The 26,538-nt window shown below is 29.4% G+C and overlaps 1 protein-coding gene across 1 annotated transcript; it reads left to right on the top strand.

Annotated features, from left to right (window-relative positions):
- The first annotated feature begins 6,001 nt into the window (after positions 1-6,001).
- Positions 6,002-8,166, top strand: LOC133035554 (protein neprosin-like). Its single transcript, XM_061111399.1, has 7 exons — positions 6,002-6,232; positions 6,344-6,436; positions 6,526-6,708; positions 6,982-7,137; positions 7,319-7,372; positions 7,456-7,593; positions 8,032-8,166. Exons 1-7 carry the CDS (start codon positions 6,074-6,076, stop codon positions 8,164-8,166), a joined length of 918 nt encoding a protein of 305 aa, XP_060967382.1. The 5' UTR covers positions 6,002-6,073.
- Positions 8,167-26,538: the final 18,372 nt, after the last annotated feature.

The following is a 26,538-nucleotide window of genomic DNA, read 5'->3' as shown; positions in this document are numbered from 1 at the left end:
GACGAAATCTTCCACCAAAATCTCGCCATGGTACTTTCAATATCTTTGCTAATCTCCAAAGGAAGCAAAAACACATTCATAGCATAGCTAGGGAGAGCTTGTGCTACCGATTTAATTAACACCTCTTTACTAGCACGAGAAAGAACTTTTGAATCCCAACCTTGAAGCTTTTTCCTAACTCTATCCTTCAAGAAACCCAACACAGCCGACTTTTTCCTTCCCATAGTACTTGGGAGGCCCAGGTACATACTCCTTTCATTTGCTTGTGGCATTTGTAGCAAAGAGTTAATATCCTCCCTCACATGATTCACAGTATTAGTACTATAAAAATTGATGATTTCCCCAAGTTAACTTTCTGTCCTGAAGCACATTCAAATTGATGAAGAAGTTCTCGAATCCGATTGGCTTCTTGTAGAGTGGCTTTACAATACAAATAATTGTCGTCAGCGAATAGCATATGAGACACTTTCGGTGCACCATTCGCCACTTTACACCCGTGAATGAGGCCCATATCCTCATATCTTTTAATCAAAGTTGATAAACCTTCTGCACACAGAATAAAAATATAAGGTGACAAAGGATCACCTTGACGGATACCTCGTGATGGAGTAATCGGCCCCATAGTTCTCCCACCACGAATCACACTGTATCTTGCCGAACTAACACACTTCATCACCAAAGAAATCCAAGTATCCGAGAAACCAATCTTTCTAAGCACCGAATCCAAAAAGCTCCACTCAATGCGGTCATAGGCTTTGCTAAGATCCAGTTTTAAAGCCATATATCCATCCTTGCCCTTTCTTTTCCTCTTCAAGTAATGAAGCACTTCAAATGAAACCAGAATATTGTCAGTAATAAGTCTCCCTGGAATAAAAGCGCTTTGAGATTCCGATACAATATGATCCATATAAGGCTTCATCCTATTAGCCATTACTTTAGTAATGATCTTATACAGAACATTACATAAAGCAATAGGTCTTAAATCAACCATACTTTCAGGAAGCTTCTTTTTCGGAATCAACACAACATTAGCATCTCCACAAGCAGAATCAAACTCCCCTGTAGTGAAAAACTTCTGAACCACATCGACAATATCAAGCTGAATAATATCCCAACACTTCTGATAGAAAGCAGGTGTCATACTGTCTGGGCCAGGACTCTTATCCGGGTGCATACTGAATATAGCTTTCCTTACTTCCTCGGCAACAATTGGTTGATGAAGCTCTTCATTAATTTGAGTGGTAACCTTCCTTTGAATACACTGAATCACCATGTCACTACCCAAATTTGAAGCACTGAACAAAGAAGAGAAATAATCCACAACTACATCCGCAAGGCCATTTTCCCAATCCTTCCAATTACCACTAGAATCTTTGAGTTTTGAAATTTGGTTGAAACTCCTCCGATTACTAGCAGCTCTATGGAAATATTTAGTGTTCTGATCACCTTCCTTCAACCAAAATTGCTTAGCCCTCTGCTTCCAAAAAGCTTCCTTTTGATCCAGCACCAAAAAAAGCTCCTTCTTCTTCTCACTATACCGCTGGACAGAGAGAGCATCTCTCTTCAATTTTTTCAACTCATTACAGCAATTGTTAATTCGGAGCTTAAAATTTCCAGTCACATTCTTTCCCCATGTGGACAACTTATCAGCACAAAGAGAGATTTTTTCTGCCACAGTTACATGACTAGTAACATTCCAACAATCCTTCACAATCTCCAAACACATTGGTTCTTTTAACCATGCATTTTTGAACCTGAAACGCCAATTTGGGATGAAGACATCCGGAGCCACGAACTCTAGGAAGATTGGCGAGTGGTCTGAAGGAGAAAATTCAAGGTTTAATAACCGAGCTTGTGTAAAAACTTGAAGCCAAGAAGATGAAACAAGGGCACGGTCCAATCTGACTTCTATCCAAGGGGAAGTTCCCCTCCCTTTTTCCCAAGTATAAGGATATCCAATCAATTCCATGTCAAATAAATCACATTCCAGTATAGCTTGTTCAAACCCAGAAATTAGCCAATTCGGATAAGGTTGTCCTCCACGCTTGTCACTTTGGCTAAGGACGTTGTTTAAATCCCCAACTACACACCACGGGTCTCTCGAGTTATTCACCAGGGACCTAAGAAGGTTCCAAGTATCCATCCTTTGTTGCCTTTGAGGTTCACCATAAACTCCTGTAAGTCTCCACTTTGGGCTGCCATCAACTTCTACCATAAAATCAATATGGTTTTGAGAAAAACCAATTATTTTACCATCTTTTTCATTTTTCCAAAATAAAGCAAGACCACCACTCCTACCTTGGGCCTCAACTGTAAACACCCCTTCAAAGCCCGATCCCCGGCCCACAAAATCAACTCTAGCTTTATTACTTTTTGTTTCACACAGAAAAACAAAATTGGGTTGCTTTTGAGTAACAATCTCTTTAAGGAATTGAAAAGCCCGTTGGTTCCCAAGCCCACGACAATTCCAGCTTAACACATTCATAATTCTTGGCGGGCCTGTGACACAGAACCCGCCCCAACTAAGTTTTGTGTCCTTACTGAATTAGCAATAATTTCACCAGTACCCCCATTCGGCCCATTTGATTTGGATTCAGCAACTTTTTTCCTTTTTGATTCAAGGACCAGTAAATCACCATCAATATCATCATTTATGTCCTCCCTCATGTTATTATCTTTTATACCATATTCACTTGGAAATCCCAAAGAATTAACCAGGGAGTTATTAGCATTGATGCCCAAGTCAACTCCTCTAATTCCTCCATCCAATCCCCCTGATCGAGGAGCAGATTGATACATCCCTTGATTGTCGCCACCATTAGAACTCTCAGGCACCGTTTCTCTTACAGTCGAACTGCCTCCTAATCCGTCACCGGAGCTATCCCCTCGCACCATTAAACCTTGCCGAAGCCATTTGGTACCAATCGTATGTTGTCTCCTTCTTGGCATAGCTTTTAATTTCAGGTTATATGGTTTCTTTATCAGATGAAGTGGGGTATCGAATAACTTAGAACAAAACTTTTCTGAATGTCCAAGGATTCCACAGATAAAACAAAATGTTGGGAGATCCTCATACTTAAAATTGGCATAACATATCTCACCTCCTTTCTTTTCTAATTTCATTCTTCTTTTTAAAGGTAAATCAATACGAACAGAAACATGTACCCTAAGGTAGTCACGCCATATTCCCATGAAGTTATTCTTATCCGCTTCCACGAAAGTGCCAATGTAGTTTCCGACATCCTTGACCACTTTTGCCGACATAAAACCAGTTGATAAACCATGAAGCTGAATCCAGAAGTCCAGTTTGTTAAGAACCACTGCCCGTGGGTTCTCACCCTCTTTCAGTTTTGAGAAAATCAGGGGAACCCTGTCGAACGTCCAGGGGCTACCCTCCACAACTCTATCCACATCTATCTGATGATAAAATTGAAATAAGTATAAATTCTCATCCAATTCTTTCACAAACATACCTCTGCCGGGTCTCGACAACGACGCCATCTTGTGTTGCATAGCCATGAAATCCAGAGATCTTTTTGTAAGGAAACGTCCGACAACACACCATCGGTCATCAAAGTCCAATAATTCCCTATCATTGGTATCGTATAAGAGGCCTCCATCATCATCCTCTCCACTTGTTAAAGTGATAAAATCACTTTCATTCTCCATATCCATCCGCTCATTATCCGCCATGTTCAGATCAAAGCAACAAAATAACCACTAGAAACCAAAAGACCACTTTACAGTTTAACAGTTTGACAGCAAACAGAGAAAAACACAGGTCAAAAGACCATACCTTTTTTGATTAGAAACACCCACCAATTCTAATTTATGTGTTCCACTGTTATTTTATAAAAATACAGTATTTTTTTTAAAAAAAATTCGTGTCACAGTTTTTTATAAAAGCTAACCAAAATTTCAATATTTTTATAAATTTTCCTTTATTTAATTACCAAAATTTTATTTTTAGTACCATAAATTATTTAAAATGTACACCTTTACATGATCAAAACCCTATTTTCAGTACAATAAATTATTCAAAAAAAAAAAAAGTACGCACATTAAAAAAAACAATAATAATAATAATAAATTATTTATAACTATCAGGTTACTAAAATCCAGTAATCTGATATATATATATGGGTTATTTGCGGCAAAACCTCCTAAAGTGGGCAGGTTTTTGCAACTAACCTCCTAATCTAAAATTTTGGTGGTAAAACTACCTAAACCACTAGTCCGTTAGCAGTTAGCCCTTTCCATCCATTTTTGGCTGTTAACTGCCATGGTAGAATGTCCACGTGTAACACAGTGTACACGTGGCACAATGTTATTAGTCCACGTAATAAATATTTAAAATTGAAATAAAAAATTATTTATTTTAAAAATAAAAAATAAAAAAAAATAATTTTTCTTTAAAAATTAAAAAATTAAAAATTAAAAAAACAATTTTACAAAAATAAAAATTAAAAAAACAAAAACCCCTAATTCTTTCTCCTTTTCTTTTCTTTCTTCTTCTTCTTTCTTCTTCTTCTTCTCCTTCTTCAAATCTGTCGAAGAAGTCTCCCTCGCCACAGACCCATCCAAAACCTCCGACCCCTTCTTCGCCTTTTCTGAAACCTCTTGCACCGAAAACCTCCGACCCATCCAATGCGAATCATCAAGCTTCACGCCTGCTTCCTTTTCCCTTCCACAAGTCCCCATCATCTACTTCTTACCCTAGCCGAACCCCCCTCCAAAAATCAGCCCCTTCTAACAGGTTTTTTTCTTTTTTTTTTCTTTCTCTTTTCAGATCTCTCGAGCGTCTTTCTTTTTCTTTCTCTAAGCCTGCCGTTTCTCCGATGGATCTGTTCGCCTCTTCCACCTCCCCACGCGTCGATGATGGCGTTTTGGTTGACTTCACGGGCTACGATCGCTGGTGGGTGGGTCGCTGGTGGCTTGCACGGATACGATGACGATGGTTTTAGATTTGAGGAATCATGGGTTGGTCCTTGGTGAGGAAGAGTACGAGGGTGGGCTGGTTAGAAGCAGTGGGAGGATAAAAGAAGAAGAAGAAAGAAAAGAGAAAGAAAAGAAAAAAGAAAAAGAAATAAATTGTTTTTTTTATTTTTTTATTTTTTTAAAATTGTTTTTTTTTAATTTTAAATTTTTTAATTTTTAAAAAAAAAATAATTTTTTTTATTTTTTATTTTTAAAATAATTAATTTTTTTATTTTTTTTAAAATTTATTTATGTGGACCAATAACATTGTGCCACGTGTATACTGTGTACACGTGGACATTCCACCATGGCAGTTAACAGCCAAAAATAGACGGAAATGGCTAACTGCTAACAGAACTTGAGTTTAGGGATTTTTACCGCAAAAATTTTAGAATTGGGGGTTAGTTGCAAAAAACCTCCCTACTTTAAGAAGTTTTGCCGCAAATAACCCTATATATATATATTTATATATTTTGAGATGATTATTAAAAACGTATTTATATGCCAATAACTCCCCCATGAATACAAACAATTTTAGTTTCTTTTTACTAGTCACGATTTATGGATTGATTCATAAATAAATAATAAATATTGCTAATTAAAATCAAATATCTTTTTTAATTAATTACAATCAAATCTAAAAATTACCTAATTGATATTTTTTATGTTTATCTTACAATTTAGAATTTGATTGGATTTGAGCTTAAAAAGAAAAAAAAAATATATGCTTTAATTGGTGTATATTATTATACCATGTTTACAAAATATCAGATTTATTAATTATTTTCCAAATCCAAAAACTTAAAATTAATAAGATAAGAATACATATATTGGAAATCATAGAATTAATATTTGGATAAATTAATAGTAATTAATATTGTTTTCTGATAAGAATTAATCTTAATTTGGCCATATCTTTAAGTATATATATTACACATTTTTCTATTCATCTTCACAACTAATTTCGTATAAGCCTTCAAGGTATCCCTTTCTTCTTCTTCTTCCTTTTTTTTTTTTTTTTTTTTTTAAGTTAATTAATATTTATTTTCAATATTATTTTCTTGATTTTGGATATTATACAGAAACACATTCATCCATGGCTATTAGGGCAATTTTCCTAATTACTATAGTGTGTTATATTTCATACTATTGTAATGCTTTTGGAGACTACACCACAAAACTATCAAGACTAGAAGAGTTGGAAATTGAGAAAGAGCTTAATCTTTTGAATAAACCACCAATAAAGACTATTAAGGTAATATTATATATAATTTTATTTTATATACTCTTGTATATACATACATATAAAATATTATTGTATGAAAATAACATTTTTGCTTATAATTTGACATGTGTATATATGCAGAGAGAAGATGGAGTTATTTACGATTATATTGATTTCTTCAAACAACCTGCATTTGATCACCCTTCGTTGAAGAACCATACTTACCATTATAAGGTTATTATAAATTTGTGTGCATATATATCTTATTATAATTTATATATATATGAAATTAATGCATAAAATTTATATTATTGTTGGTGCAGATTAAACCCTCGTCTCGTCCTAATTTAAGTGAACATAAAGATTCATCTAAAATAAAATTAAAAGGCTTAAATTGTCCAATTGGAACGGTTCCTATTAGGAGAACTACAAAAGAAGATCTTATCAAATCCAAATTATTTACAAAAGTATATGGTTCACTCACTCTTGAAAAACCAGGTCTTCATGTAAGTTTCTTTTATGTATTTTCCTTTATACAAAATTTTATGCTTACTTATCATTTTTTATTTTAATTTTGGTAAGTAATTATCTATGTATTATTAGTAGGGGGAATGTCTCTACTAACATTTTATCCTTGTTATTGAAAGATGTTAGCTAATGAAGATTGCTTTTTCTTTAAAAAAAATTGTGTTTTTTATAGGTTTTATATGATAATTTTTGTTTTCTTTTATCATAATACAAATTCAATATTTAAACTAAATAATAATATATTTGTTTAGCATGCTGTGCTTCGAACAATATCTGATCCTAAAAGGAGATATAATGGAGGTGGGGCAGTAATGAGTATTTATAACCCTACTGTGGCTGGCTCACAATATAGCTCATCTCAAATGACTATTAAAAATGGACCTGATTCCATACAAGTTGGATGGACAGTAAGTAACACTTATATTTTTTTTTATTGTTTTGAATAAATTGCAATTTTAATACATGCCACAAATAATATATTTTCTTCTTATATTTTTAAGTACAATATTTGATAAATAGAGTTTGTCTTTTAATACATGCTATATTCTTTTACCTTATTTTTTTTTTCAAAAAATTTTGTTATTTTAGGTTAATCCTACTTTGTACGGGGACAGTAAAACTCATGCGTTCACATTTTTACAAGTAAGTTTTCTTCTTTCCATCCATGTAAAAGTTTTATTTATTTATATATATTTAATGTTACAAATATTTTTTTTTCTTTACAGGCCGGTGGAAATTCTTGTTTTAACACACAATGTCCTGGCTTTGTTATTGTTAGTACTGAGATACCTCTTGACTACACTTTTGACCAAGTTTCTCAACGTGGTGAAACAATATACGATACCCAATTTTTTATTTATCGGGTTAGTAATAACTAGTGTACTATCTAATTTTTACCTACACAAAAATATATTAAACTTTATGCAAGTTTGCCCTAAAAATAAGTGTGCTAGGCTTATCAATTCAAAAAAAGACTCATATTTTATAATTAATTTTTAATGATGCCAATTTATAAAATTATATGTAAAAAAATAATATAATTACTTTGAAAAAAGAAAAAAAGAGTCTTAGAACCATTTTTTTTATATGATTGCTTTGACTTTACGGCTCTTATAGTTATTCAAAATGGTTTGGTAGCATTGATTGTAGCTATGTATAGTAAAAATGAATATTTTTCTTCCCATCGGTTGTATTTGATTTATTTTATCTATATTTGTTGTATTGAATTTTTGATTTATTTCATTGTTAGTAGCATTGACAATATATTGTATTGCTTTGTTATGTACATATAATATTTATAGGATCCAACAAATGGAAATTGGTGGCTTGAATATGGAAAAGCAGGTACTCAAATCGGGTTTTGGCCCGGACGCATATTTAGTGCTCTAAATACAGATTTAGCTTCGTACATAGAATGGGGTGGAGAGGCAACCTAATCCAGAAATGGGTAATGGGTTCCGTACAACAGGAGATCAAAAAAAAGATTCATTTATTGAACAAATGACAACCGTTGATGAATCTCATAAACAAGTTATTTTTGACAATGCTGAAGTCTTCATTGATGCAAAAAAATTGTACAGTGTTGATGATTGGAAAATAAGAGGTGATCATGGTCATGTTATGTCTTTTGGAGGTCCATTTTTTGATCAATGATCCTATTCAATTTTATTTTTTCTACTCCAAAGTCTAAATTATATTTTGTATTTTGTGTCAACATATCAATAAATAAGTTTGACAGTAATTATTTTAAATAAAAAATAACATTTATTTAAGTTGAGTAATATATATCTCATGTTATTTCAAGTAGGCAAATATTAGATAGAAGAAATTATATGGTATACCCATTTTTTTTTACTTGTTGTAATTTTTACATTTATTTTTATATCTTTTAAGATATACCTACTTTAGATAATGTCCCCATTAGACCTTTTAGATTAATGTAAATTATACTCTAAACTTAAGTAGAGAGTGAGAGTGTATTGGACAATCCACTCAAAAAAGTGTGTATATATTAATAAAATATAATATGAGAGTATTTTTGATTAATAGATACAAAAAAAAAAATGGTATTTTTCAACTTATCCCCAATATGTAATAGGGATGGGATGGGATGGGATCCAAAGAGTAAATAATTATAGGGATAATTAAAGGTATTACTTTTTATAAAAAAATATATATATTTTTACATTTAAATAATTTTTTTTTATATTTTTATGATTTTCTATAAAAAAACATGAAAACTACATAAAAGTAACATGAAAATAATATCAAAACAACAACAAAAGATAATACACAGATAACAAAAAATCAACAACAAATTATACAACATAAAAAAATTGTATTTTCTTTAAATAAAATTAAAAAAAATTGTAAAAATGTTTAATATTCTCTAAAACTGTATTTTTGTAATTATTTTATTATTTTTGTGTATTTGTGAAATAATCCCATAATTATATTAGTATTGAAATAGTTTTTGGGTTGGGCTTAATTATGGACTCAAGCAAAAATATGTTAAACAATAAATAAATAAAATAATATTAAATATTAAAAGTAAACTATTTGTTGTTTTTGTTAAAACTAGACTAGATAATTAGATATAGTGGTCAAAATCTCAACTAGTTGTTAATTAATCACGTAATTTGCTGTTCTTCATATATTTTTATTTTGGGTAATTTGCGGCAAAACCTCTTAAAGTGGACAGGTTTTTGCAACTAACCCCCTAATCTAAAATTTTGGTGGTAAAACTACCTAAACCACTAGTCCGTTAGCAGTTAGCCCTTTCCATCCATATTTGGCTGTTAAGTGCCAGGTTGGAATGTCCACGTGTACACAGTGTACACGTGGCACAATTTTATTAGTCCACGTAAATAAATATATAAAAAAATAAAAAATTAATTATTTTAAAAATAAAAAATAAAAAAAAAATTATTTTTCTTTAAAAATTAAAAAAAAAAAACATTTTTAATTTTACATTTTTTTTTTTTTTCCTTTCTTTCTTTTTTTTTCTTTTTCTTTCTTTTGCAAATACCCTCTTCTTCTTCATCTCAGCTCTCTCTCTCTATCTATCCACCACTTCCTTCCAAAGCCACTGTAAACACCACCACCAACACAACCGAAACCACCATCATCCGTAGCCACCGTAGCCACCGTAAACCACCACCATCCATAACCATCGTAAACACCACCGCCCACCACTACCGAAACTACCATCACAACTTATTTTTCAAATCCATATCACACAAAAAAATTAAATACTAAACCCAAATTTAAACATATTCAAATCTAACAAACAAATAAACACACAAATATATACACAAAATTTCAGTCCCAAAACTCAAATCTGAAAACCCTAAATTTATTTTCCCCAACAACAATTATCTTTTCTCATATCTGAAAATAATAAACACGATAATACACAAATAGGGATATATATATACACAGATCTTGATGATTGCAAAATTTTTTTATAGAAATCCCTAGATCTAAAGAGAGAGAAAGAGAGAGAGAGAGAGAGGAGATCGAGCAAATAAAGAGGGATAGGGGATCGGGTTTTACCTGGCGTGGTGGTCCTCGACGACGGCGACGGCACCTGGGTCCGTGGTCCTCGACGACGGTGACGACGGCGACATGGTCCTGAGGTTGGGTATTATCGAGAGAGAGAGAGAGAGAGAGAGAGAGAGAGAGAGAGAGAGAGAGAGAGAGAGAGAGAGAGAGAGAGAGAGAGAGAGAGAGAGAGAGAGAGAGAGAGCGGGGGGGGGATTGAGAAAGAGAAGATGGCTGAGAGAGAGAGAGAGGGGTATCGACAGAGATGGCTGAGAGAGAGAGAGGGGGATCAAGAGAGATTAGAGATGGCAGATGATGGTGGTCTTCCATGGCTGCCTACCTGCGAGAGAGAGAAAGATAAGAAGAAGAATAGGGTGTTTGCAAAAGAAAGAAAAAGAAAAAAAAAAGAAAGAAAGGAAAAAAAAAAATGAAAAAAAAAATGTAAAATTATTATTTTTTTTAATTTTTAAAGAAAAATAATTTTTTTTTAGTTTTTATTTTTAAAATAATTAATTTTTTTATTTTTTTATATATTTATTTATGTGGACTAATAAAATTGTGCCACGTGTACACTGTGTACACATGGACATTCCAACCTGGCACTTAACAGCCAAATATGGATGGAAAGGGCTAACTGCTAACGGACTAGTGGTTTAGGTAGTTTTACCACCAAAATTTTAGATTAGGGGGTTAGTTGCAAAAACCTGTCCACTTTAGGAGGTTTTGCCGCAAATTACCCTTTTATTTTCTTATTCATCGCAAGATTTTAAGTCTTATTTCATTTATTTTTTATTTGTATTTTATTGTTTTGGACTTTTGCTCCTATATTTAAAGTCGAATTTTTTTTTTAATAATGATTAAATTTTATTAAACTAAATCATCCAAAACTAAAGATGCAAAAACAAAAGGTAAGGAGTCCCTACTAAAAATACGGCCAGCCTCAAAAAGAGAAGATCGTGCCAAGTCATATTTTAGTTTGTTATTTATGTAAACTAAATAAAAATGGATAGAGATGATTGTGTAGAAGTATTAAAACGGATGAGAATTTCATTTTCAATTGAGTCCTAGCTTCAAGCAAATAGTTCTCAAATTAAGTGGAACTGCAAACATAATGGTAATGATGAACTTTAATAGTTCTCCTATAAGAGTGTACTGTAATATATTATTGGAAAAGAAATAATAGTTTTTTTAGTGTTTGTTAAACTTAAATTCTAGTTGTGCTACTTATTGTTGTGTGTGTAGGGTTTTTTTTTTTTTGCATTTAAATTTTTAATAAAATATTAAATAATTTTTAACATTAAAAATAAAATAATTGATCCAAAATGATCGATCCAATCTGTATTATTACGGATTGGATTGGATTGAATTTCAATTGTTATGTGGATTGAATTAGATATAAAATTTAAAATCCGCACTTAATACGAATTAAATATTATTTGACCAAAAAAATACAGATTAGATCGGATAAACAACCCAATCTTTATCATCTTTATGTTTGTTGATTGTGAAAAGTTTTTATTGATTGATCTTATACATGCATTCATCAATCAAGTAGAATCATGTAGCTGCAGCCAATAGATGGATGCCATGTGGTGCACGTGTGGAGAGTTGAAGGGAAGAAGATGAAGCGGTTGACCAATCAGAATTCGCCAAGTGTCGCATGTGCTGGAGAAGAAACAAGCACCAAGCGGGTGCTGACTCATATGCTGGAACGAATCCGGGTGCGCCATCTGGAGCTGACTAGATGGAAAAGGCCCACGGTCTGGGCTGGAAGAGTAGACATTGGGCTGGGCCTTTGGGCAAATTTTTGAGCTCTTTTCTTTGTTTTCCTTCATTTTCTTTTTTTTTTCTTTTTCAATTTACTACTTTTATTTCTTCCATATCTTTTCTTTGTATTCCACAACAAAACACACTTTAATTCTTACAAAATAACAATAAATTAAATCTAAATAAAATATTTTCAACATAAAAATATATCTCATTAATTCTATAAAAATATTAATTTAAACTCAATTTATTTTAAACTTTAAGATAAAAAAATATGCATTTTTCACCTATAATCAATTCTCATTAATATATATATATTTATAGGGCAAGACTATGGTAGGACGTAATAAAAGTTTCCTACCGGTAGGGTACTTTTTTTAACCAATGATTTTAGATCGTGTGGTTATTATAATATAAGGTATATACTCTTATGATAAGACTGCTTGTATACAATTAAAACTTTATGCATTATAATATTATTTAATTATATATTTATTTTAAAAAATAAAATAATATTAATAATTTAAAAAAAATTATTAATTTTTAAATTAAATTATTATTATTATTTAAAAAAATATATATATTATATAGGTATTTATTTTTAAAAAATAATTTTAGTTACCAACTTTTTTATTATAGTGTTAAAATTTATTTTGTAAAACAGTCAGCAAATTAACTAACACATACTGTTGATAGGGTAGCTCAAGTCTATTATGATCGTAGCATTTATGAGTCTAACACTACGACTACTATGTTGGATATCTTATATTCGAAATGCTAAATTTAATGAAATTGCTATTTTTTCTAAAAAAAAAATTTACTCTTAATAATATTTTCATAAAATTAATGTAAAAAACTAAAAGTTCAAAATAAATTTTAAAAATTTATTTTGATGAGCTTTTACATTAGATATATATAGTATATTTTTTTCTTTCCAAATAATACAATTTAATAATGTATTCACTTCACTTTTAAATATAATTTAAACATAAATAAATAAATAATCACTTACACAACTAAATTCAAATAAAATTATAGAATAACTCTTAATATAGTTTTATTAGTTGAAGTTAACTACTTATATAAACACTTTGATGGCAAACCGAAAAATAGTAAATTTTGTTGTAATTAATAGTCTATCTACAAATATTTTAAATTTAGAAATAATTATAGTATTAGGCATATATTTTATACACTATATTAACGTTTTAGGTACAGTACGTAACATTACGGCATTCACATTTATTATTATTATTATTATTATTTGTGCATCTACTATGCATCCTAAATAATAATGCAGTGATTGTTTTAGCATATAAAAATAAATTTTAGTTTATTTTTTTTATAATGGTATACATTATAGTTATTTAAGATATTTTGTAAAATATTAAAAATTTAGAATAATTTACAATATAGAAAGCACTGCTCGAATAATTTATTTTACACGCATATACAATAGACTGTTAAAAGCTCTATTTTTTGGCGTGTTAAACTTTTCTGAATTTTTCAAAATTTTGCAGGATATCTTAAATAACTACAACGTATATGACCATTAAAAAAATAGATTAAAAAATTCTCTTGAATACTAAAACAAATAGGAAATATATCGGTGTACCAATTTATGGGTGCACTATAAATTTTTTTAATAATATACTAATAAAAAGAATACTTTATTTTTTATTTAAAAAATAATAATAAAGAATATTTTTTAGTGTATTTTTTGGTATTATGGTTAGAACAAAAAGAGAATATAATACTATATTGAGGTTTTTATTTTTTTTTTTATTTACACTTTAAAGCATTTTTTTTGGTATTTTTATTGAAATCTATATAGCAACTCACATAACAATTTAAATCCCAATCAAAATCTACATAGCAACTCACATAAAAATCACTGGAGTAACCACTAAAATAACCCAACCCGTAAATTTTTAAAAATAAATTAAAAATTGGCATATGGAATAATTCTGCTATTTTAATGTTAGTGTTGGTGCAACACTAAATTTGATATCAAAGTGGAGTTCGCCACTTTCTCCACTGTACACCAAAATCCATCACACCACACTCATACATTATATCAAGAATTTCAAATAAAATAAAAGAATTAATCTTATACACCTGCTCTAACTAAATCTATATACATTTCTTTTCCTTTTAATTATAATTGGATGAATAAGCTTCCCTATAGCATGAGGGATAAACTATAAGTTTTACCGTAGAAATTCCCTATATTTATATATACAAATATTTGGTCTTCTCAAGCACTTTTTGGGTTGGTGAATTTCTCAAATTTTTTATTGTCCTTTTTATTAAATAAAATAATAAATAAATTATTTGTAAGATTGAAATAAGTTTTTAATTTTAAAAAAGAAGTATTTTAAAAATTTAAGTTACAAAAAAAAAATTATTATAGAAGATTATAAAAAAAAAATTGAAAGGATTAATAAAAAATGTTAATATATAGGAGGGAAAGATTAAGATTCACCTAAGTAATTGTGTATATTTGGTTGTTTTATTAGCAAATTTATTTATTTATTTATTTTGTGGTTATCAAAATAATGATTTTTTTTCTTGTAATTTAATATCTAGTAAAAGCTAATTGTATAATTTACTTAGTAAATGTTCCAAAATATTCTCACTTTCATAGAGATTGTAGATTATTAATGATTAAGTTGTTACATGATTATTAGTTAATATAATTATCAATAGGAAGTGATTAAAAACTAAAAATATCACATCAAAATAATGTGATTGATATTAAACTACAAAAATTAGAAGTCTATAAATACTCAAATTTCACATAACAAAAAATAAATAAGATATTGAATAAATATATATATATATATATATACATTTGGTAAAAGGGAGTTTTCTTTTTTATAATTTCATAATTAATAAAGACTATTTTAGTAATTTTAGTATAAACCTATAAACATTCTCATTTATTTTTATTATAGTTATAGATATAATCCCAAACACTAAGCTTATTGTGCATTGTTGTTGTTGTTGTTGGCCATCTCTTCTTCCGAAACGGGATGGACCCTTGCGCTAGCTCTTTGGTTTGAATAACGGGCGTGGCATAGGAAAGTAATTACACCCAAAATGAGTGTAATTAGCAGCATTACCACCAACAATACAATAAGCATTGTGTTCAGAGAATGCTCTTTTAGAGCATCTTCATGAACAAATGACATATTGTTTGTCAATCCGTTCATTTTTTCTGAAAAGAAACATGAATTTAAAGTCAAAATCTCAGCCACAACTCAAAATATTTCTCAACTTAAAAGCACTTTTAGCAATCATACATAGTTTTTCCTAACAAAATTAGCTTATTTATGATCATCTTCTTACGAAACAAATCAAAATCTCAGACACAACTCAAAAGCTTATTTATGATCATAGTTGCAGATCTAATAAATGATAGTTTCTTCTTGAATGAAGAAAGTTAATGGAGAAAATAAATGGAATGAAGAAAGTAAGAACCTCACCTGAGTCAGTGCACCAGAGAGAGAGAGAGAGAGAGAGATTGTTGGAGCGTTCTTGACTGAGTCTGTGATGAGTAGTAGTACAGATCAAGATCAAGATCAGGCAGGAGGGAAAACTAGGGATTTTCCCTTTTGTTTTTCTTCAATGGAAACCAAAATTGACAGTGGAAAAAGAGAGAAAGAAAGATTTAAGTAATGGGAAACTTTGCAGGATTGAAAAGGTGGGCATTAATTGACAGGGGGTGCTAAAAGTTTTTGTGCATATTGAAAACTATAAATATATATATATATATATAATTAGAGAGAGAGAGAGAGAGAGAGAGGTTCTTGAGGCTGTGATGGATTGGAGAGAGTATGGAGAAACGAAGCAGCCAGAGAGAAGAAGAAGAAGTAAGTATTCGCCTGAGAGAGAGAAAAAGAAGAAGAAGCAATGTTGTTGTTGTTGGGTTCTTCTGTGTTGTTTGTTTTAGTTTTAGTTTTTGCCATTTTTGATGAAATGGACTAACAGAGAGTATAGAGATAAACTCTTCTCTTTCTTTCTTTCTTTCTTTCTGTAAATAGGCGCCAAAATCCCACTTTGACTTTTTATTATTATTATTATAACATTAATAATAACACTACATATATATATATAAATAATTAGGGTCCACATCAATCTACATAATATAAAATAAAAGTTTAATTGCTATACCCCGTTTCTAATTTTTACATTTTTGTTTTTATTAATCAATTGATTTTTATAAAGATAAAAGGGTGTTTAAAAAGTAATTTTCTTCATGTGATTACACATGTATACAAGTAAACAAATTTGGCACATTAAACGTCTTATAAAACACAATGATTCATATAAAAAAACACAATTTTTTTGTGTTTTTAAAAATTTTACTAACCTTTTTTTTTAAATATATAATTATATATACGAGGAGTGTTAATTACAATCTCTTGGTGAATCTCTATGAGTAAAATAGTGCGAATTAGATCACATGAACACCCCTAATTTAAAATGAGATAAGTGATAATATTTAAATTTGAGTTAATTTTTGAAAAATAAAAGAGACTAACTAATAAAATAAGGGACCTTTTTCATTTTTACACTTCTAACCCAGTTTGAAAAGGACATGTAACTTATTAAACTCATATATAAATGTGTACATATCATATACTATTCTGTAGATTTCATACATTACATATATTTATACGACATGTCGTTTCATTCAATGATTGGGTCAACATTCTCATAAATAAATCCAATTTATAACTAATCCCTTTGAGTATATTCATATTTAGATAAAAAAAATGATAGAAATGAAAGTATAAAAAAAAAGTGAGAAGCCCAATTGCAAGCCCATGTGAAAGACCAAAGACACGTGATTGAGAAATACACTAAAATCAAAATTTAATTCTCTCCAAAGTCCAATCAAAGCTAATTATTTTAGACACATTTTCTCTGTAAGATTAATTATTATAACATTAATGTCTTGTTGACAAAGACATTTAACTTAAATTCATATTCACATTTCACACACACATCCTAACTTTTATTTCTACCATTATATTCATTTAATTTGGGTTAACATTTATTTATTACCAAATTAAACATGCTAATATAACTACCTATATTAGCACCTAAATAATTGGGAGTCAAGAAGGCTATGAATTAATTGTCAAGTTATCCATACTACATATAGAAATATTATATAAATGTGTATATATATATATATATCACAGTTACTATTAATAAAGAGTTGTTATTGATGAAAATAAATTACTCTTGCTAAGCTTCATATACATAAATATATAAATGTAAAATGTAAAGTAGGCATCCTTTTTTCTTTTTCTTAAATACCTAATTTATACAAGAAAAAATTATATCTTTTCTTTAAATTTTATTTTCCCATTCTGATTAATTTTCTGTGAATGAATCGCCCTTTAAAAAAAAATATCCATTGAAAATTAAATTCATATAATAATTTTTTTTGCTGGAGAAAATTCATATAATAATTAATTGACTGAATGTTTTCCTTAAGAAATATATATCTTTATGTATTAAAAGTGCCTATCTAACGGCATTTTTTGGTTTAACAGAATATACTTAAAAATAAAAGAATATTCTATTAAATTTAACGATTAGGTTTGATCTCCCGTTAAAAAATAAACCCAATAATTAAACCCAAAAAATTAAATAATCTTTTAAATAAACAATCTTTTAAATATTAATAATCTCTTTTTAAATTAAAAAAAATCATCTTAGCCACATATCTCTCTAACAAAGCTAGGAGAATATTAATAATTTTTTTTATTTATTTTTTAAAAAAGAAAAATATAGATAAAATATCTAGAAAAGATAATATAAAAGAAGATTGATTGTGTTGGCTTAGAGATTTTTGGGTTTGGGCTTAAAAAAATAATAAAAAAAAAAGATGAAATGGGCTGTAATTAGTATTTACCTTATATGTTTGTGCTTATTTTTAGTTTTATTTTTAATTTTACCACCAAGAGGAGAAGGTTGAAAAATATTAGAATATGAAAATATTATTGGTGCTTATTAGTAATTTGCAAAGAATGTGAAAGTCTATAAATATATAGTTGTGTAACTATTATTAGATATGAAATGAGATAATAGAACTTTTTTCAATTAGAAGATTAATGTACATTTTACTATTAATAACATACATTATTATAACACAACTATGTTTTACTTACTAAATATACTGACACATATTTTATTTTTATAAAACAAATCGTTCAAATAATTATACTATTTTAATTATTAATTAAAATAAAAAACTAAAATATTAAATAAAACTAACACTACGTGGCTTGGCACGTAACAATCACCTAGTGCATATAAATATACTAGTAAGAGGGCATTTTCATACATTTTCAAAATGAAATTAAATGACCATATAATAAATTTTAGAGGTTTTTTTATTTTTATATTTTAAAATAGTTTTTTTTTTTCTGTATTTTTACAAAATTTCACATAAAAATTTATATTGCAACTAATAGAGCAATCTAAATTGCAACAAAAATTCGTATAACAACCCACATAAAAATTACAAGAGAAAACACTTTAGAAACCCAAACCGTAAATTTAAAAAAAAAAAAGTTATGAAATAATTTATAAAGTAATTTCCCTAAATTTTATTAACAATTAAATTGTCATGTTTTTTTTTTCTTCAATTATGTTTTTAGGTTACTGTGTGTATGTTTACTCATATTTAATGTTTGAAAAAAAAAACACATATACTCTATTCTAATTGAATTAAATATGATTCTATATGAATAAAATAAAATGCTTTTTTTTTTCTTAAATAGTACAACAAAATACTTGTTAATTATGTTACACTTTTTTTTATTACAAATAATAATAATAATAATAATAATAATAATAATAATAATAATAATAATAATAATAATAATAATTGTGGTTTTATAAATTATACATAGTGTGAATAGAATCAAAAGCAATATAAGTATTTGTAGAACAAGATTCTAAATTGAGGGATGTGATGATTCTGATATCAAATAATAGTATTTTAGGATAATTAACATTTATTATTAATTATTAATGATGGGGTTCTTCATTTTAACTCAAAATTTTAATTTATGTGATATCATTTTTGACAAGGCAGAGAAATCGTTGACAATTTTATTTTTCTTTGGTTTGTCATTTTTGAGCTATTTAGGTATGTAGTTTTATCAGCTCAAATTTAATGCTAAAAAATGGGATATTTACAATAATATAATAGAGTACTCTCTATACATATATACTACTATATTCAATGATACAAATTCAAAAACAGATTTATTATTCTTTCTCTTTGCCTTTGAATAATATCTTTGCAAAAGTTATTATCAAAAAAAAGAATGAAAAATGTTACTACTAAGTTTGTTCACAAAATGACAATTTAGAAAGAATGAAAAATGTGAGAAACTAGTTACTACTAAGTTTCATTTTTCTAATTTCCTATTAAAAGACTATTGTGTTTTCTTTTCTTGAAACTTTATAGTATTTCCCTTTATTCAAAATACTTTTATATTTTCTTTTCATACATTATATTTGCCAGAGGAACCTAACAAAGTCCTTCTGGGAAAACTTATATGTAACTTCCTATTATATGTTACTGTATGACAAAACTATTATTTTATCACACTTAATTATTTAATCTAAACATTATAAATTGGGCTATTTACAAAAATATGGGAAAATAAAGATAAGTTTTGATATATATGGCATAAAAACTTAATTACACTAAATATGACATTTTTTAAAAAAAAACTTACAAATATGGAAAAAAGTCATGAGGAATGTCAAAAAAAACTTTAAATTTGTGTTTCTTTTTATTTATTATTTTTTTTTTAAAAAAATAAAATACTAAAATAAATAAAAAATTATTTCAACTATAGATATTATTTTTTTACAAAAATTAAACTTGTTTTTTTTTTATTTAAACTACTATTTTTTTTCTTTGTTTTTTTGTTAAAAACTAATTATTTCATTACAAACAACAGAAAAAAAAAAAGGAAAAAAAAAAAACCAGTTTCATCAACATCATCCTGAAAAAAAAACAATATAAAAAATTATAATCTAAAAATAATATAAACTTTAAAAATCAGTTTCATCAACATTAAAAGAAACTAATAATTTCATTAAAAGAATAAAAAAATAGTTTCATTATGTTATTAGAATTTTTTTTTTCAAGTTACTTTTTTATTATTTTTTTTCTAGGTTCGAAACTTATACTTATATTTTGTTATTAAATTATTGGTATGCATTATGTGTTGTTTTGATTATATTTGTGATTAGTATTTTTTATTTTTTTTTTGTATTTGTGTGTGTGTGTTTTTATTTGATTGTGTGATGAAATTGGTTTCAATTAACTTTATTATTAACATTTGTATTTTGTTATGATTTTTTATAACGTCAAAACTGGTTTCACATGTCGTAACTGGTTTCACAGGTTTTAACTGTTCTGTAATGGGGTTGCTCCATTTTTATGATGTTATTGTATATTTTTTAGTTTGTATAAAACCTGTTTTATTATTGTATGATATTTGAACAACAATTTTTATTTTATTTTAATTAATCAGTTTCTGACACACATATTATTTTATTATTTTCATAACTGGTTTTTTTAATTAACTAGTTTTTACAACTGATTTTTTTTTATTGTTGTTCATAATTGAGTTTTATTCAATTTTTTATTAATTTATTTCAAGAAACTGGTTTTTATTTGTTTCTTATTTTGGCTGTTTTACTAACTGGTTTCTCACATTCCACTGTTTTTTTTTTTTGTTATTCTTTTATAGTTTTTATTGCATTTTTGTCTCTTTAATTTTCTTTGTTTCTTTTCTTTGATTTTAATTTATGATTCTCTTTGTTATATTTGCTGCATATTGTATGTTTAAATTAACTTTAATTTTTGAGCAAGCAAATAAAAAATTAAATGTCAAAATAAAGAATGAAGTTAGAAGTTTGATTATTAGGTATTGATATAAAATTTATATGTTCGAAACTGGTTTTTAAATTTAGTAGCGTTTGTAAAAGTTTAGTTATTAGGCATTGTGTATTTTTTATTATGTTATTGATGAAACTATTTTTTTTTTTGCCTCTTTTAATGAAATAATTCGTTTCTTTTAATATTAATGAAACTGGTTTTTAAAGTTAGTATCATTTTTAGATTGTAATCTTTTTCATTATCTTGTTGGTGAAACTATTTTTTTTTTATTCGTTAAATGAAATTATTAGTTTCTTCAATGTTGATGAAACTAGTTTTTAAAGTTTTGATTCTTTTTAGATTATGATTTTTTATATTGTTATTTTTTTAGGATGATGTTAATGAAACTGGTTTTTTTTTCTGCTGTTTTTAATGGAATAATTAGTTTTTAATAAAAAAAAAAAACAAATAGTAGTTTAAATAAAAAACAAGTTTAATTTTTGTAAAAAAATGAAATATAAAAATATACACTTATTATATATATTAAGAGAAAAAAATTAGTTTAAGAAAAAATATTAAAAAAAAAGAGAGACACAAAGAGAAATTAGAAAAAAAAAAATAGAGAGAGATAAGAGAAAGAAAGAAAAAAAAAGTAACAACTGACTTAAAAATTAAAAAGAAAAAAGAGAGTCAAAATTGACTAAAAATATATATAAGAAAGACCGAAAAAAAAAAAATTTGAAGCTTCAATAAGTAAAAACAGTAAAAAAGAAAAAAAAAATTAAGAAAAGTATAAAAGTAAAATGTTCTTGCCAAATTAAAAATGTAATTTTCAGTTTTGGGCTTCTTATGTCACAGCCCAAGAGTCTCATGTAAGCCCAATCCTCTTTTAGGCCCAGTCAATACATTTCGCGCACATCTAACTAAAAAGTCCATCTCATTATTTAAATGTTCTGCCACTTTAATGTGTGTGTAATGATTTATACCACCCTTTTTCATTCATATCACTTTTCTTTATAGGATCGTGTTTTCTATACTTGAATGATTATAATTACAATTCTATCCAAAAATAAATAAATAAAGAATTAAATTATGATTCCAATTTTTAATTATGTTATTGTAATTATAATAGCCATTTCACAAATTTTTAAAATCTTATGGTAATTTATAGTGATGAAATCAGAGCGTATGAAAAAGACATGCACAATTACAATATAGTATTTACACCACATACTAAAATTTTTAATTCTTTTATTTTTTTACTATGGCGCAAAATTTATTTCAAAAATACTGGATTTTTTTTTCTAAAATATTGTGTAAATTTCAACTGTGTACTATGTTAAGTTTTTACTGTTGTTCACGATTATTTTTTAATTGTTCCACTGTTATTTTGAGTTGTTCTGTTTTGTGTTCTACTGTTTTTTTTTTTTTTTTGAAAGGTAAAATCAACTTTTATTAACCTTCGAAATCAGTCACCAAGATAGGCAACAACTCAGTTGGAATATCTTCCATACTGAAAATACAATCAAGATAAAATAAAGACGCTCTAGCAAACTCATGAGCGACTCTATTAGCTGACCGCTTAACAAAATGAAAATAGACATTATTTAAACTAGCCAACATGGCTTTGCACTCCTGAATCACGCATCCAAAATGAGAAGATAAAATAGCCGAGTTCCGCAAAGCTTGTACGACCACTAAGCAATCCGTCTCAACCCAAACTGAACTGTATGTTTGGTCTTTAATCCAACTTAAAGCTTCCCGAAAGCTCAGTGCTTCAGCAATGGACGGAGCAATATTACCATTATGTAACTTAGTACGGCCTTCGATGAGCAAACCATTGTGGTCACGCACCACCAAAGCACTTCCAAATCGATTCTGTCCTTCAAAAATAGTTGCATCCATTGATCTTGATACTATTAACCTGTGGTTTTAACCAACGCTCCATCCCATCATAGTCCTGAAGATCAGACCATAATGACTCAATTTGAGTTTTTGAGCATATTTCCATTGATCAAGATAGCTTTTAGCAGAGGCGACTATAGCTGAAAAATTAAACGATTTCCCTTGCCATACAACATCATTTCTCGCTCCCCAAACTGCCCAACAAAGAGCAGCAGCCAGGCCTTGTGTTTTCTACTGTCAAATTCGTGAAAACATTCACGCACCAGTCCAGGAAAATACTCCCTGCTGCAGTCACGGTAGTGCCGATGCCTACTCGCTCCCACACCTTTTTAACCACTCTACAAGTTAGTAGAATGTGTGTGATTGTCTCGTCCATCTCCTCACACAAAGGACATCTAGTGTTGACAGGAACATGCTTAGAAGCAAGCTGAGAGAGGGTTGGAAGACAATTAGAACCGGCTCTCCACATCAGGTTCTTGATCTTTGGTGGCAGCTTCAATGACCATAACGTCTTCCAAAACTCAGAGGCAGTTATCTCATTACCAAGTTCTTTCAGTTTTTATTGTAAAGTGTAAGCACTTCTAACCGAATACATGCCATTGGACTCATTAGACCAGCAAAGAACATCCGAAACCTGGTTTGTGCTTGAGGAAATTTGCTTTATCAATCTCTGATCACGCTCCTCAAACAAATCTTTTAGGATATCATCATCCCAGGTGGACATGTCAATGGACATTAAATTGCACACTTTAGCATGTTGAAGGGCTGGATGAGAAGAAATCACTAGTGGTTGCTGATGATCAGGCAGCCATGGTTCATTCAACACATTAATAGAAGAACCATTCCCAACACTCCAACGAACTCCCGCACGAACAAGAGATTGAGCTTCCCAAACGCTTCGCCACACAAAACTTGGATTGTTGCCTATAGGAGCCGAGAGGTATGTTCCATTAGGAAAGTATCTAGCCTTAAAAATACGAGAAACCAGGGACTCAGTTCTTGTTAGGAAGCGCCAACCTTGTTTTCCCAAGAGTACCAAATTAAAATCATGGAGGTTTCGAAAACCAAGGCCCCTATTATTTTTGCTATTACACATACGATCCCATGACATCCAAGGTATACCTTTGTTTTCCTTCGACGAAATCTTCCACCAAAATCTCGCCATGGTACTTTCAATATCTTTGCTAATCTCCAAAGGAAGCAAAAACACATTCATAGCATAGCTAGGGAGAGCTTGTGCTACCGATTTAATTAACACCTCTTTACCAGCACGAGAAAGAACTTTTGAATCCCAACCTTGAAGCTTTTTCCTAACTCTATCCTTCAAGAAACCCAACACAGCCGACTTATTCCTTCCCATAGTACTTGGGAGGCCCAGGTACATACTCCTTTCATCTGCTTGTGGCATTTGTAGCAAAGAGTTAATATCCTCCCTCACATGATTCACAGTATTAGTACTATAAAAAATTGATGATTTCCCCAAGTTAACTTTCTGTCCTGAAGCACATTCAAATTGATGAAGAAGTTCTCGAATCCGATTGGCTTCTTGTAGAGTGGCTTTACAATACAAATAATTGTCGTCAGCGAATAGCATATGAGACACTTTCGGTGCACCATTCGCCACTTTACACCCGTGAATGAGGCCCATATCCTCATATCTTTTAATCAAAGCTGATAAACCTTCTGCACACAGAATAAAAATATAAGGTGACAAAGGATCACCTTGACGGATACCTCGTGATGGAGTAATCGGCCCCATAGTTCTCCCACCACGAATCACATTGTATCTTGCCGAACTAACACACTTCATCACCAAAGAAATCCAAGTATCCGAGAAACCAATCTTTCTAAGCACCGAATCCAAAAAGCTCCACTCAATGCGGTCATAGGCTTTGCTAAGATCCAGTTTTAAAGCCATATATCCATCCTTGCCCTTTCTTTTCCTCTTCAAGTAATGAAGCACTTCAAATGAAACCAGAATATTGTCAGTAATAAGTCTCCCTGGAATAAAAGCGCTTTGAGATTCTGATACAATATGATCCATATAAGGCTTCATCCTATTAGCCATTACTTTAGTAATGATCTTATACAGAACATTACATAAAGCAATAGGTCTTAAATCAACCATACTTTCAGGAAACTTCTTTTTCGGAATCAACACAACATTAGCATCTCCACAAGCAGAATCAAACTCCCCTGTAGTGAAAAACTTCTGAACCACATCGACAATATCAAGCTGAATAATATCCCAACACTTCTGATAGAAAGCAGGTGTCATACTGTCTGAGCCAGGACTCTTATCCGGGTGCATACTGAATAGGGGTGTTCATCCGATCCAATCCGCACTTTTTTGGTCAAACAACATCCAATCCGCACTAAGTGCGGATTTCATATTTTGGATCCAATCCGATCCGCATAAGAGTTTAAATCCAATCCAATCCGATCCGCAATAGTGCGGATTGGATCGGTTATTTTAGATCGGTTATTTTTTTAATAATAAATTATTTAATATTTCATAGAAAAAAAATTAAAAAAAAAAAAAAAAACTATTGTTTCTTAAACTCCAATAATAATCTATTTCCATCTCTATTTATATACAAATCAAACCAATATACATATATCAATATATATGTACTTATCTTTAGATTTATACTAAAATATATATGTATCTATTACTAAAATAAATAAAATAAATAAGTTAGTATATATATTTAAATTTATATATGTGTCTATGTTAATAAGAATTATTTTTGTTGTGTTTTTTATTATGAAATAAATAAAATGCACCAACTCAATATATTATTAAAAAAGATTAAGAAATTAGAAGTTTGTGTCTTTTTTTAATTAATATATATTATGTATTATAATTTTTTAAAAATTTATAATTAAGTGCGGATTGGATTGGATCGGTTACTTTTTGAGGTCAAACAACATCCAATCCGCACAAGTGCGGATTTTAGTTTTTTCAATCCAATCCAATCCGCACAAGTGCGGATATCCGCATTTTGCGGATTAGATTGGATTGGATCGTGCGGATTGGATTGGATCGGATAATTTGTGAACACCCCTAATACTGAATATAGCTTTCCTTACTTCCTCGGCAACAATTGGTTGATGAAGCTCTTCATTAATTTGAGTGGTAACCTTCCTTTGAATACACTGAATCACCATGTCACTACCCAAATTTGAAGCACTGAACAAAGAAGAGAAATAATCCACAACTACATCCGCAAGGCCATTTTCCCAATCCTTCCAATTACCACTAGAATCTTTGAGTTTTGAAATTTGGTTGAAACTCCTCCGATTACTAGCAGCTCTATGGAAATATTTAGTGTTCTGATCACCTTCCTTCAACCAAAATTGCTTAGCCCTCTGCTTCCAAAAAGCTTCCTTTTGATCCAGCACCAAAAAAAGCTCCTTCTTCTTCTCACTATACCGCTGGACAGAGAGAGCATCTCTCTTCAATTTTTTCAACTCATTACGGCAATTGTTAATTCGGAGCTTAAAATTTCCAGTCACATTCTTTCCCCATGTGGACAACTTATCAGCACAAAGAGAGATTTTTTCTACCACAGTTACATGACTAGTAACATTCCAACAATCCTTCACAATCTCCAAACACATTGGTTCTTTTAACCATGCATTTTTGAACCTGAAACGCCGATTT

The sequence above is a fragment of the Cannabis sativa genome, chromosome 3 (assembly GCF_029168945.1).
Source record: "Cannabis sativa cultivar Pink pepper isolate KNU-18-1 chromosome 3, ASM2916894v1, whole genome shotgun sequence".
Taxonomy (NCBI): domain Eukaryota; kingdom Viridiplantae; phylum Streptophyta; class Magnoliopsida; order Rosales; family Cannabaceae; genus Cannabis; species Cannabis sativa.
Note: the sequence above shows the minus strand (reverse complement) of the source record. Positions and strands in the feature narration are given on the sequence as shown.

Coding starts and splice junctions, on each gene's coding strand:
- LOC133035554 (XM_061111399.1), top strand. CDS start 6,074: ATGGCTATTAGGGCAATTTTCCTAATTACTATAGTGTGTTATATTTCA. Junction 6,437..6,525: donor ACCATACTTACCATTATAAG/GTTATTATAAAT, acceptor TTGTTGGTGCAG/ATTAAACCCTCGTCTCGTCC. Junction 6,709..6,981: donor TTGAAAAACCAGGTCTTCAT/GTAAGTTTCTTT, acceptor ATATTTGTTTAG/CATGCTGTGCTTCGAACAAT.